Source organism: Trichechus manatus, unplaced genomic scaffold, assembly GCF_000243295.1.
Source record: "Trichechus manatus latirostris isolate Lorelei unplaced genomic scaffold, TriManLat1.0 scaffold00101, whole genome shotgun sequence".
NCBI classification, from domain to species: domain Eukaryota; kingdom Metazoa; phylum Chordata; class Mammalia; order Sirenia; family Trichechidae; genus Trichechus; species Trichechus manatus.
This window is the reverse complement of record NW_004444037.1, coordinates 9,182,849-9,194,743: the sequence shown is the minus strand read 5'-3', so window position 1 is coordinate 9,194,743 and position 11,895 is coordinate 9,182,849. Positions and strand designations below refer to the sequence as shown.

Sequence of the window (11,895 nt, the reverse complement as noted above, 5' to 3'; positions counted from 1 at the left end):
CTTGATGGCCAAGTAGACTCTCTGCCACTGGGTCTCTCTCAATGTGGAAAATGCCTCCCGTGTGCCGCTGCCTGCCTCACCAGTCACCATGAGCTAATCAGGCCTGAAGAGCTTCAGCTCCCACTGGGTCAGGTCTGGCAACTCCTTGCTGCTTCTGAACCTTCTCTCCTTCCCCCTGCCACTCAGTCCAATTCCTCAACTTTGCCTTTGATGTTCAGAGCTCTTCCACTGTCATATATAATCAATTCACTTGTTTTTTTGGGTCTTTGCTGTAAAAGGGAACACCAGAAGCCTCTGACTACTCTGCCATCTTGGCCCCGCCTCTAGTCAAGATAAATTTTATTACTTTCATATCAGAAAATATAGAAATCATCTATTCAGGCAGCAAGGGAAAAGAGTATCTTTTGCTTAAATTAGAACTGCTTAAAATGTTTTTTAAATATACAAACATTATATACAGTACATTGTATAATGTATAATTATACTATATTATGATGTTGTTATTAGGTGCTGTTGAGTTGGTTCTGACTCATAGCAATCCTATGTACAAAACACTATGAACAAAAACACTGCCCGGTCCTGCACCATCCTCACAACTGTAGCTGTGTTTGAGCCCATTATTGTAGCCACTGTGTCAATCCATCTCATTGAGGTTTTTCCTCTTTTTCGCTGACCCTCTACTTTACCAAGCATGATATTCTTCTCCAGGGACTGGTCCCTCTTGATAACATGTCCAAAGTACATACTATATTATATAAATCCTCCTGGAAATTTTGACCTATTTTGATAAGAAACATGGACACAACAAGATTATTCCCCTATTTTTTTCATTGTGAAACACATTTCATGCAGTTTACAGCTGACCTCCTGCAATACAATGTAACTCCAGCAATAACTTTTGAACTCCAGGATCACACAATCTGAGGCAAAATTTAGAAACAAATGATCACCTTAATTAACAGTGGGTAGAAGGTTTGATCAATGCCTTAAAATAGAAAATACCTTGATAGAATCCTTTCTAATCACCACCTCGAGGCATCACTCACGTGTTACAAGTGTGGATGGGATTAAATCATTCTGATATAGTTTTCTGGTTGGATAAGGATTTTCTTTATTTTCATTAGTACCATTCTCCTCTGTTGTTACTATGGTAACATTAGATAAGGTTTTTTGATTCCAGATAGCAAGTTTGCCTCTTTTTATAGATCCATAAATGTATCATAAAGTAGTTTAATGTTACATTGTTAATTTCATTAATCAAATTTAACATAATGGAATATTTTCCATTTTTCTTCAGTCTAGAATATTAGTCGTTGTTGTTGGGTGCCGTCGAGCTGATTGTGACTCATAGTGACCCCATGTGACAGAGTAGAACTTCCCAATAGGGTTTTCTTGACTGTCATCTTTATAGGAGCACATCACCTGGTCTTTCTCCTGCGGAGCCACTGGGTGGGTTTGAACTGCCAACCTTTTGGTTAGCAGCCAAGTACCTGACTGTGCCACCAGGGCTCCTTAGAATATCAGTAGATATTGTAATGAGGAAAGTTTGCCAACAAAGTTGGCTAGACATCCAACCTTTAACATGTTGTCTAATTAATATATCTGTAACTTTATCTTGCTTTTCTTTGCCAAGGGTTTTTTTTTAATTATGAAGACACTTCCTCTTATAATCTGTGACCAGCTTGGTGACCAGTGCTAGTAATTTCTAAATGCTAAAAGACAGATGCTATGCTCTAACACATCTTCCTGCAAGACACATTTGCCCCAGATACTTGCTTCCTAATATATACAATAGATGTGCAGCATAATAATCAAGACTTCTTGGATAACCTTCCAGATTTTTTCCTTACTGATTTCCTTTCACGCTAAAATAGATCACTATGAAAAACTGCTTTAATGAATAACTTATCTACTTAGGAAAAGCAGAGAGCCCAAAACAATAAATCCCATTTGATTGAGATGAACTACGAAGATGTCAGCAGTAAAAAGAATGTTCTGTTTCAACAATAATAGACTCATCTCTTCCCAGTACCTCAATACTGATTATATCATCGACTTCCTGTGCTTAGTAGTGTGAAATGTTCAGGTTCCTGGGAAATCATCTTCTGGGATGCAGGAAAAGCTGAGATACAGTCACCAATTACCAGTTGTCAGAGCCAAGATTAAACTGCATCCAAGAAGCTAGGATATTGGCTCTGTGTTCTGATTTTTGGAAATAGAAGTTGATTGATTGAAAAAACAGGATATATAATAAGGAGGTTATTCAAAATCACTCCATTTCTCATATTTAATGTTCATGTAAAAATGCAAACTTCCAAATATTTTTAATGTTTAAACAGGTATTTCCTATCAGGTATTAACTTTGGATGAAATTTTGTCTTTTCACCTCCCTGGTAGAGGCTCAAGATGCATTAATTAAAACACATACACACACACACACAACATATAAATGGTGACACACTTATAAAGCATATTCCTGAGAAGATGCAAGAGAAATTTTTATGAAGCGTCGGACAACGTGCCATAAAAATAAAAGGGCCCCAAATGGAAGGGTTTTGTGGTTGTTACTGTTTCGTTTTTGTGTTTGTGTACAAAAAAAAAAAAAAAAAAAAAAATACCTGGCAGGAGAACAGTCAAGAGCTAACTCTTAGCATTGGACTGGCTGCTTCTGAGCTCCCTAACAGCCCTATGAGTTTATGATTCTATGAGTTAATTCTTCCAGTGATTCCTCCCATAAATAAGCTGTTCCTTGGGAGGAAGAGGCACAGTTTGGAAAATTGTGTTTATTCTTTCAGGTCATGTTACCAGTTGCTGCCCAGTCGATTCCGACTCATAGAGACCCCATGTGTGTCAGAGTACAACTCTGCTTCATAGGATTTTCAATGGCTAGTTTTTTGGAAATAGATTGCCAGGCCTTTCTTCTGAGATGCCTCTGGGTGGACTCGAACCCCCAACCTTTCAGTTAGCAGCCAAGCACATTAACTGTTTGCACCACCCAGAGACTCCTTCAGGTAACTAGCAGTATATAAAAGAATCTGGTTCTTGACTGCTGGCCATGACAATGCATCCATTAGCTAAGCCTGTAACGGATAGGCCATCTCCCAATCTCTACCATACTGATGAGCCAGAAAGTCATCTGGAACATTGGAAGACAGTTGGTTCATCTTGTGATTATTTCAAATGAAATATTTTTTATTACTTTACGGAGCACATTTGTACTCTGACACACAGAGGGTCACCATGAGTTGGAATCAACTCTACAGCAATGTTTTTTTCTTTTTCCCCATATTTTAGAAAGTACTTCCCATACCTATAAGACACACTCCTTCTTGCCCTGTATTTCTTTCTGTATACACATTAGTTTTCTTTGGGTCAGTACTTCCTAACTCCCTCAACATTCACTCCTGTCCTCTGTCAGAAAGCATTTCAATAAGAGTCAGAGAAACATATGTTTCTGGACCAATGTAAGTTTGTTATTTTAAAGTACACTTGAAATTTTAAATGTGTACAAATTCAGAGATTTAAGAAACTTCAAAAGTCATAGATAAAAGAGTTTAGGAAGCTGAAGGCTGTGAACTTCCCTGCTCACTTAATCCATGCTTTATTTTGCATTCCTCACAGGTGAGCAGGCAGTGCCTAGAAAAGAAGCAAAAACAGATCAAGGTTTGTACGCTGACACGAGCAGCTCTGGTCTTAACACAATATTACTTAGAGACATTTTCTATGCTAATGTTCACTAGCCTAACTTTTATAGGGACAACAAGAGCTGTTTCTAAGTTTAAAACGCCCAGATTTTCATTTAAAAAAAAAAAAAAGCTAACAATGACCTTCACTGAAACAGATGATCGAGGTTGTGATGTGGGTTATGCAGGGGCTGAACATTTCGACCCTTTTTAAATTTGAATATTTTCTACTCATAGCACAAAGTCACAAAATACACAGCATATTTATCTAAGATTTAACTATATGCCTATGGACTTAAAGGAGTCCCTGGGTTGTGCAAATGGTTAAATGTTCAACTACTAAACAAAAGGTTTGTGGTTCGAACCCACCCAGGGGCACCTCAGAAGACAGGTCTGGCGATCTGCTTCTGAAAGGTCACGGTCTTGAAAACCCTACGGAGCAGTTCTACTCCGCATACATGATGTCACCATGAATTGGAATCAACTCGACAGCAACTATCAACAACTACGGACTTAGGTTTGGCTATACACTCATGTGAATGCATGTGCACACACTCATATATTTTTCATTTAAAAAAATTTTTAATGACATTTCCAGAACTCCTGGTTCATTGTTTATCTAACTTTATATCAATTTCCTCAGGATCTAATGCACTATCAAGGAAAATGCATGGCTTTGTCATTGAATACTATTAACATACATGGAATAAATGTCCTCAAGGCCCTCCCCAGCATTAAAGTTTTAGAATCTTAGAAATTCAATTAAAAACAAAAACAAAAAACTGATTGAGCACCTACTATGATGAAGAGTTTGTAACCAAAGGATTTTAATTAAGCAGGATAGTGATGGGATGAGATCTGCATTGTAGAACCATCAATCTGACTTGGGTAAGAAGGATTACTGAGAAGGTAGCAAGACTAGCAGATATTACTACAAATCCCTGGAGAGAAGAATGAACTCCTCTCTCCTTCCTTTATCACTTACTTCACCCCAATGCTTTGAGAATGAAGTCAAAATTCTTAGCACGGTATAAATTCCTCCAGCAACTGACCCCTGCCTGCCTAACCTTCTAGCTTGTCCTCTGCCACTACCCAATAGCTCTCTAAGCTCCAGCCACAGAATCTATTTTTGGCTCCCTTAATAAGTAAACTTTCCCCCTCTGTACATCCTACTCCTGGCCTAGAATCCCCTTCTTCTGCCTTGATATAACTCCTCTGGTCTTTGAAGATTCAAGTGAAGTGTCATCATCTCCAAGAGATCTTCCCTGATACCCCATCCTTGCCCCTCTCCTCCATTTCAACTTAGTTAGATGTCCTGTTCTACTTTCCCTTAGCTAGAAAACCAAATAGCTTTGTGAACTATTGCCTCTGAGATGCGGTGGTAATAACAGTCCTTCACAGAGGCCTTAGCAATTGGTTACAGCTACTTACGCAAGTCCACCTCCGAACCCTACAGTGGGGCTGCTGTGGCTAGAAGTGGGAAAGCTGAAATGGAATCACAGAACACAGAGCTTAAAGAGGCCTTGGAGACCATTTACTTCAACTACCTCCTTTTATACATGAAGACCAGAACAATGAACATTGTCAAAAAAATGTAGAGTTTGGTCTTCATCATTTTTCTGGAACCCAAAGTTGGTTAATTGCAAAGTAAACTCGTGTAATTAAACAGGAAGAGGAAACAGTGTGCAAAATTCTCTCCTTCGCTTGTGTTGTTTTTTTCCACTGTCTCCACACAGATGAGAATCATGTGGCCAATTATTCCTCAGTCAGCTTCCTCCCAATCAGAACATTGAAAGGATGGGCTGAAGTTGGTGTTGTCCGTAAATATGGAATTAATGACTTTCTGGTTGCCTTGATGGTGTAATGGCAAGAGCATGGGCTTAGAAAACAAATGTGCTGAGATTAGAGTCCTCCCTCTACCTCCTAAGGAGCCCTGGTGGCACAGTGGTTAAGCTCTCACCAGCTAACTGGAAGGTCAGCAGTTCGAACCCACCAGGTGCTCCACAGGAGAAAGATGTGGCAGTCTGTTTCCGTAAACATTACAGCCTTGGAAACCCTACGGGGCAGTCTACCCTGTCCTAGAGGGTTGCTATGTGTCCGAATTGGCTCAGTGGCAATGAGTTTTCTTCTGCCTCCTATTAACTACATGATATTCAGAAGGTCTCTGCAACTCTCTGGGCCACAGTTAAATGGTGATCAGAATTGTATCTCATCAGGAAGAGACAATGTTTAAGGTTCTATCTACCTCTACAGGCCCAGGGAATATAACTTTCGAAGCCACACAATGAGTAAAAGAACTTCAGTATACTGACTTTGAGTCCAGTGTTGTTTTCACCATATTGTGTTGTTGTTGTTGTTGTTGTGTGCCGACTCATAACAGCCCGATAGGACAGAGTTGAACCACCTCATACAGCTTCCTGGGCTGTGATCTTTATAGGAACTGATTGCCAGGTCTTTTCTCCCAAAGAGCTGCTGGTGGGTTCAAACCACCCACCTTCCAGTTAGCAGTCAAGCGCTTGACCATTGTGACAGCAGGGTCAATGTACAGCGTCTCAAATAGAATCTACTGTGACAAATGAGGGGTCTTTAAAGAAACATGTCCCCAACTATAGTCTATAATGTTGTTGTTGTTGCTGGGTGCCACTGAGTTGATTACAACTCATAATGACCCTAAGTGACAGGATAGAACTGCCCCATAGGGTTTTCCAGGCTGTAATCTTTATGTGAGCAGACTGCCAGGTCTTTCTCCCACAGAGACGCTGGGTGGGTTCTAACTGCCAACTTTTGATTAGGAGTTGAGCACTTAACTGTTGTACCATCAGGCTCCTTATAGTCCATAATACTATAGTAAAAATAGCTAATGTTAACTGAGCACTTACTAAGTGTCATGGATAATTATTTTCATTCTCTACATCTCCTCATGGAAACAATTCTGATCACCATTTAATACAGATGAGAAAACAGAAGATTTGAGACTTTAAGAAACTTGTCCAAGGTCACACAGCTTAGTAAGTGTTGAACTGGTTTTTAACCCAGGCAGTCTAACAGCAGAGGTCATGCTGCTAACTCCAAAGTCCTACTGCTTATATCCACTCTTGAGAACCACAATACATATTAACATATTAAAGGCCCTGGGAGGTCCTGTAGTGGAGAAATCTGTTTAAATTTCATGTAGCCACATGATAGTAGAAGCCACGTCTGCTCATTAAGGTACTGATTAGAGACTTTTCAAAATGCCTTGAATGTAGTGAATACTCATTAAATATATCTGTTGTGGAAATGAAATTGTTAGGTAATTAAGATAAATATTAAATAAAAATTATTGAAGTTAGGTGGCAACAACTCAAAATTTGAGGGTTAAAAAGTTTTCTTTAACATATGGATTTTTAAAAACTTTAATGTTACAAATGGTGATGATCTATTATTTGATTTCTTATAATTATCTTCATTTACAATCCCTTCAATAAAAAAGATTACAAACCTGTTATGCCCTGGACCAAAACCAGACCCACGGAGCTGATCTTCAAAGGAATGGAATTTACTCTGGCATACTCCTATGTATGATACCTTTCCAAGTCCAAATCCCAAAAGACCAGCAACTGTAAAAGCAGGTTAGGAAAAATGGATCATTCAAAGGTTCAGAATCTTATCTATTAATTTAATCCTCTTCTAGAACTTAACAGTAGTAATTTTTATTTTAAAGTATTAGGATAAATCAATGAACAAAAACTCTGAGAATGAAGCTCCCTAATAACCATACTTATTCAATCTGTATGCTGAACAAATAATCTGAGAAGCTGGACTATATGAAGAAGAATGCGGCATCAGGATTGGAGGAAGACTCATTAACAACCTGCCATATGCAGATAACACACCTTGCTTGCTGAAATGAAGAGAATTTGAAGCACTTACTGATGAAGATCAAAGACCACAGCCTTCAGTATGGATTACACTTCAATATAAAGAAAACAAAAATCCTCACAACTGGACCAATAAGCAACAACTTGATAAATGGAGACAATATTGAAGTTGTCAAGGATTTCATTACTTGGATCCACGATCAACGTCCATGGAAGCAGCTGTCGAGAAATCAAACAATGCATTGCATTGGGCAAGTATGCTGCAAAAGACAAGTGTTAAAAAGCAAAGATGTCACTTTAAGGACTAAGATGTGTGTGCCTGACCCAAGCCATGGTATTTTCAATTGCCTCATATGCACGTGAAAGCCAGACAATGAATAAGGAAGACCTAAGAAGAATTGATGTATTTGAATTATAGTATTGGCAAAAAATATCGAATATACCATGGATTGCCAGAAGAACGAACAAATATATCTTAGAAGAAGTACAGCCAGAATGTTCCTTAGAAGCAAGGATGGCGAGACTTCATCTCACATTATTTTGGACGTGTTATTAGCAGGGACCAGTCCCTGGAGAAGGACATCATGCTTGGTAAAATAGAGTGTCAGAAAAAAAGAGGAAGACACTCAATGAGATGGACTGACACAGTGGCTGCAACAATAGGCTAAAACACAGCAATGATTGTGAGGACGGCACAGGAGCGGGCAGTGTTTCGTTCTGTTGTACATAGGGTCACTATGAGTCGGAACCAACTCAACGGCACTTAACAATATTAAAAAGCAGGACTGGCAATTGGGGACTTTCTGATCTCCTCAGATTTGAACTGGGGATAGAGGCCAGGATGGAGCAAGCAAAGGTGTTGTCCCAGAGAGACAAAGCCTGAGGGTGGCCTGGCTGGTAACCAAATGGCTGAGGTTTCCAGGAGAGGGGAAGGAGGGGTCTAGGCTGTGGCTATGGGAAGTCTCTTAGACGCCAGGTAGGAAGGTTCCTTAATCCCCTCTATGGACTTGGAGCAGGGTGCTGCAGGGAAGAGAGGTCACAAGGGAGAGGGGACCATCCTATGGTGTACCAGTCCAGTTGCTGTCGAGTCGATTCTGCCTCATGGCAGCCCTGTGTATGTCAGAACAGCACTGTGCTCCATGGGGTTTTCAATGGCTAGTTTTTTGGAAGTAGATCACCAGGCCTTTCTTTTGAGTTGTCTCTGGGTGGGCTTGAACCTCCAAATTTTTGGTTAGCAGTCGAATGCATTAACCATTTGCACCACCCAGGGACTCCTCCTATAGTGTCAAAACCAAAAAAACCAAACACACTACTGTTGAGTCGATTCTGACTTATAGCAATCCTACAGGACTGAGCAGAACTGTCCCAAAGGGTTTCCAAGGCTCTTATAGTGGTGGTGTTGTTAGGTGCCATTGAGTCAGTTCCAACTCATAGCAAGCCTACGCACAACAGAACAAAGCACTCTCTGGTCCTGCACCATCCTCACAACTGTTATGCTTGAGCCCACTGTTGCAGCAACTGTGTCAGTCCATCTTGCTGAGTGTCTTCCTCTTTTTTGTTGACCCTTTACTGTACCAAGCATGATGTCCTTTTCCAGGGACTGGTCCCTCCTGATAACATGTCCAAAGTACACGAGACAAAGTCTCACCATCCTTGCTTCTAAGGAGCATTCTGGTTGTACTTCTTTCAAGATAGATTTGTTTGTTCTTCTGGCAGGCCATGGTATATTCAATATTCTTTACCAACATCATAATTCAAAGGCATTAATTCTTCTTCAGTCTTCTTTATTCATTGTCCAGTTTTTGTATGCATATGAGGCGACTGAAAATACCATGGCGTGGGTCAGGCGCACCTTAGTCCTGAAAGTGGTATCTTTGCTTTTTAACACTTTAAAGAGGTCTTTTGCAGCAGATTTGTCCAATGCAATAGGTCTTTTGATGCTTGATTGCTACTTCCATGGATGTTGATTGTGGATCCAAGTGAAATGAAATTCATGGCAACTTCAGTATTTTCTTTGTTTATTATGATGTTGCTCATTGGTCCAGTTGTGAGGATTGTTTTCTTTATGTTGAGGTGTAATCCAGAATGAAGGCTGTGGTCTTTGATCTTCATCACTAAATGCTTCAAGTCCTCTTGGTTTCAGCAAGCAAGGTTGTGTCATCTGCATATCGCAGGTTGTTAATGAGTCTTTCTCCAAACCTGATGCCATGTTCTTCATACAGTCCAGCTTCTCAGATTATTTGCTCAGCATACAGATTGAATAAGCATGGTGAAAGAATACCCTGACACACACCTTTCCTGATTTTAAACCATGCAGTATCCCCTTGTTCTGTTTGAATGACTGTCTCTTGGTCTATGTACAGGTTCTGCAAGAGCACAATTAAGTGTTCTGGAGTGCTCATTCTTCACAATGTTATCCATAAGTTGTTATGATCCACACAGTTGAATGTCTTTGCATCTTGTAGTGCAGCATGGAAGAAATCTCTACCCTGTGGCTCACACTGGAAACAAGATTTCAGACTGTAAACTGGAATGCATCCTCTCTGTACATGAAAGGACTGTGTATAGCAATCGGAAAAGGTGAAACCCCAGGTTCATAGTAAATTTGTTATTAGAAAGTTGCTGATTTTTACAATTACTCACTTTTTATGTCCACTATAAAACACAGGTTGAAAAGACTGGCCAAAAGAAAAATATTAAAATCACTAATGGGTCTATCCCCCAGAAACTCTGCTGTTGACATCTAGTTACATATCCTGCTAGTTCCTCCTAGTCCATGCTTTAAAGAGAATTGTATAAGGCCAAGTCCCTGCTGCTGAGCTTTGTATCAGAAAGTGTTGAACGAGGTAAGAAATGCATAGTGACAAAAAATGGAGACTGAATTTTCATAGTAAATACAGGCAGTTCAGTTAGTTTGAGACATTCATATCTCCAGTTGCTATAAACATCTTTTTTCCAACATAAATCTATTTTTTTCTTTCACATCTATGACTTACGTGCAACTTTAGGCAATGATCCAAATCTTGGATTAGATGCCAAATAACCTAAGGAATAATATATAAATACATTATTATTTCGTTTCATAACTTATTTAAATTTATAAAGAAAACTTCAAAATTTAAGATACAATATTATCTAAATGTACACAGATTCTTAATCTAATAAGATGATCATTTTAAAAGTCATGGATTCAATTCTTGACTGAAATAGATATTTTAGGCAAGCAGTACATATTAGCTTTAATTTGTAGAAGATAATAGGAAAGACAATTCAAGACTGATTTAAAGACACCAAGGTAGTGCTAACAACTAAGTTCAAAGCAACTAGTCATCCCTACCCTCTTCCCCTTATAAGTAACTCAATATCAGTCCTGTTACCGTTGAGAGAGTTTAAAATTAGAGATTCATGGTATGTATGTATATATATCTCAGAACCTTAAAATGAAAGCATTATAACCTATCGTAGTCAGAATGATGCCTCACTCCCCGACGATGTCCAAGAACTGATCCTCAGAACTTGGGGCAATCAGGAATTAAGGTAGCAGGTGGAATAAAGGTTGATAATCAACTGACCTTACAATAGAAGATTATCGGGGGGTGGGGTGGGCTAATGTAATCACCAACCAATCCAACTGCCTTTGAGTCAGCTTTGACTCATGGCAACTCCGCGTGTCACAGTAAAACTGTGCTCCATAGGGTTTTTTTAAATTTTTTCCCATACAAAAATTTATACATACATTGTTACGTGGCTCTAATTGCTCTCCCCATACTGTGACAGCACACTCCTCCTTTCCACCCGATTCCTCATGTCCATTCAACCAGCTCCTAACCCTCTCTGCCTTCCCATCCCACCTCCGGAAAGAAGCTGCCCGTTTTGTATCTACTTGAGCTAAGAGGCACACTCCTCACGAGTATCACTTTATGTCCCACAGTCCAGCCCAATCCCCATCTGAAGAGTTGGCCTCGGAAATTGTTTTAGTTCTGGGCTGACAGAGAATCCAGGGGCCATGCTTTCCGGGGTTCTTCCAGCCTCAGTCAGACCATCAAGTCTGGTCTTCTTACTAGAATTTGAGTTCTGCACCCCACCTTTCTCCTGCTCCATCCGGGACTCTCTGTTATGTTCCCAGCCAGGGCGGTCATTGGTGGTAGCTGGGTACCACCTAGTTCTTCTGGTCTCAGGCTGATGAAGTTTCTGGTTTATGTGGCCCTTTCTGTCTCTTGGGCTAATACTTTCCTTGTGTCTTTGCTGTTCTTCATTCACCTTTACTCCAGGTGGCCGGGACCAACTGATGCATCTTATATGGCTGCTTGCAAGGTTTTAAGACCCCAGACGCCACTCACCAAAGCAGAATG

General features: G+C 39.9%; 1 protein-coding gene across 2 annotated transcripts in view; it reads right to left on the bottom strand.

Annotated features, from left to right (window-relative positions):
• Nucleotides 1-3,459: 3,459 nt before the first annotated feature.
• The window catches only part of OCIAD2 (OCIA domain containing 2), a 39,000-nt gene continuing 30,564 nt past the window's right edge, over nt 3,460-11,895 (bottom strand). Inside the window, exons 5-7 of one of the 2 annotated variants that reach the window (XM_004382910.3) lie at nt 10,540-10,587; nt 7,165-7,282; nt 3,460-3,636 (exon numbers count right to left, since the gene is read on the bottom strand). In XM_004382910.3, the coding sequence (XP_004382967.1) occupies nt 3,555-3,636; nt 7,165-7,282; nt 10,540-10,587 (248 nt within the window). In that variant the 3' untranslated portion in view covers nt 3,460-3,554. Of the gene's footprint in view, nt 3,637-6,465; nt 7,283-10,539; nt 10,588-11,895 lie in introns of those variants that run through there. The other variant, XM_023737355.1, reaches the window with a different exon arrangement.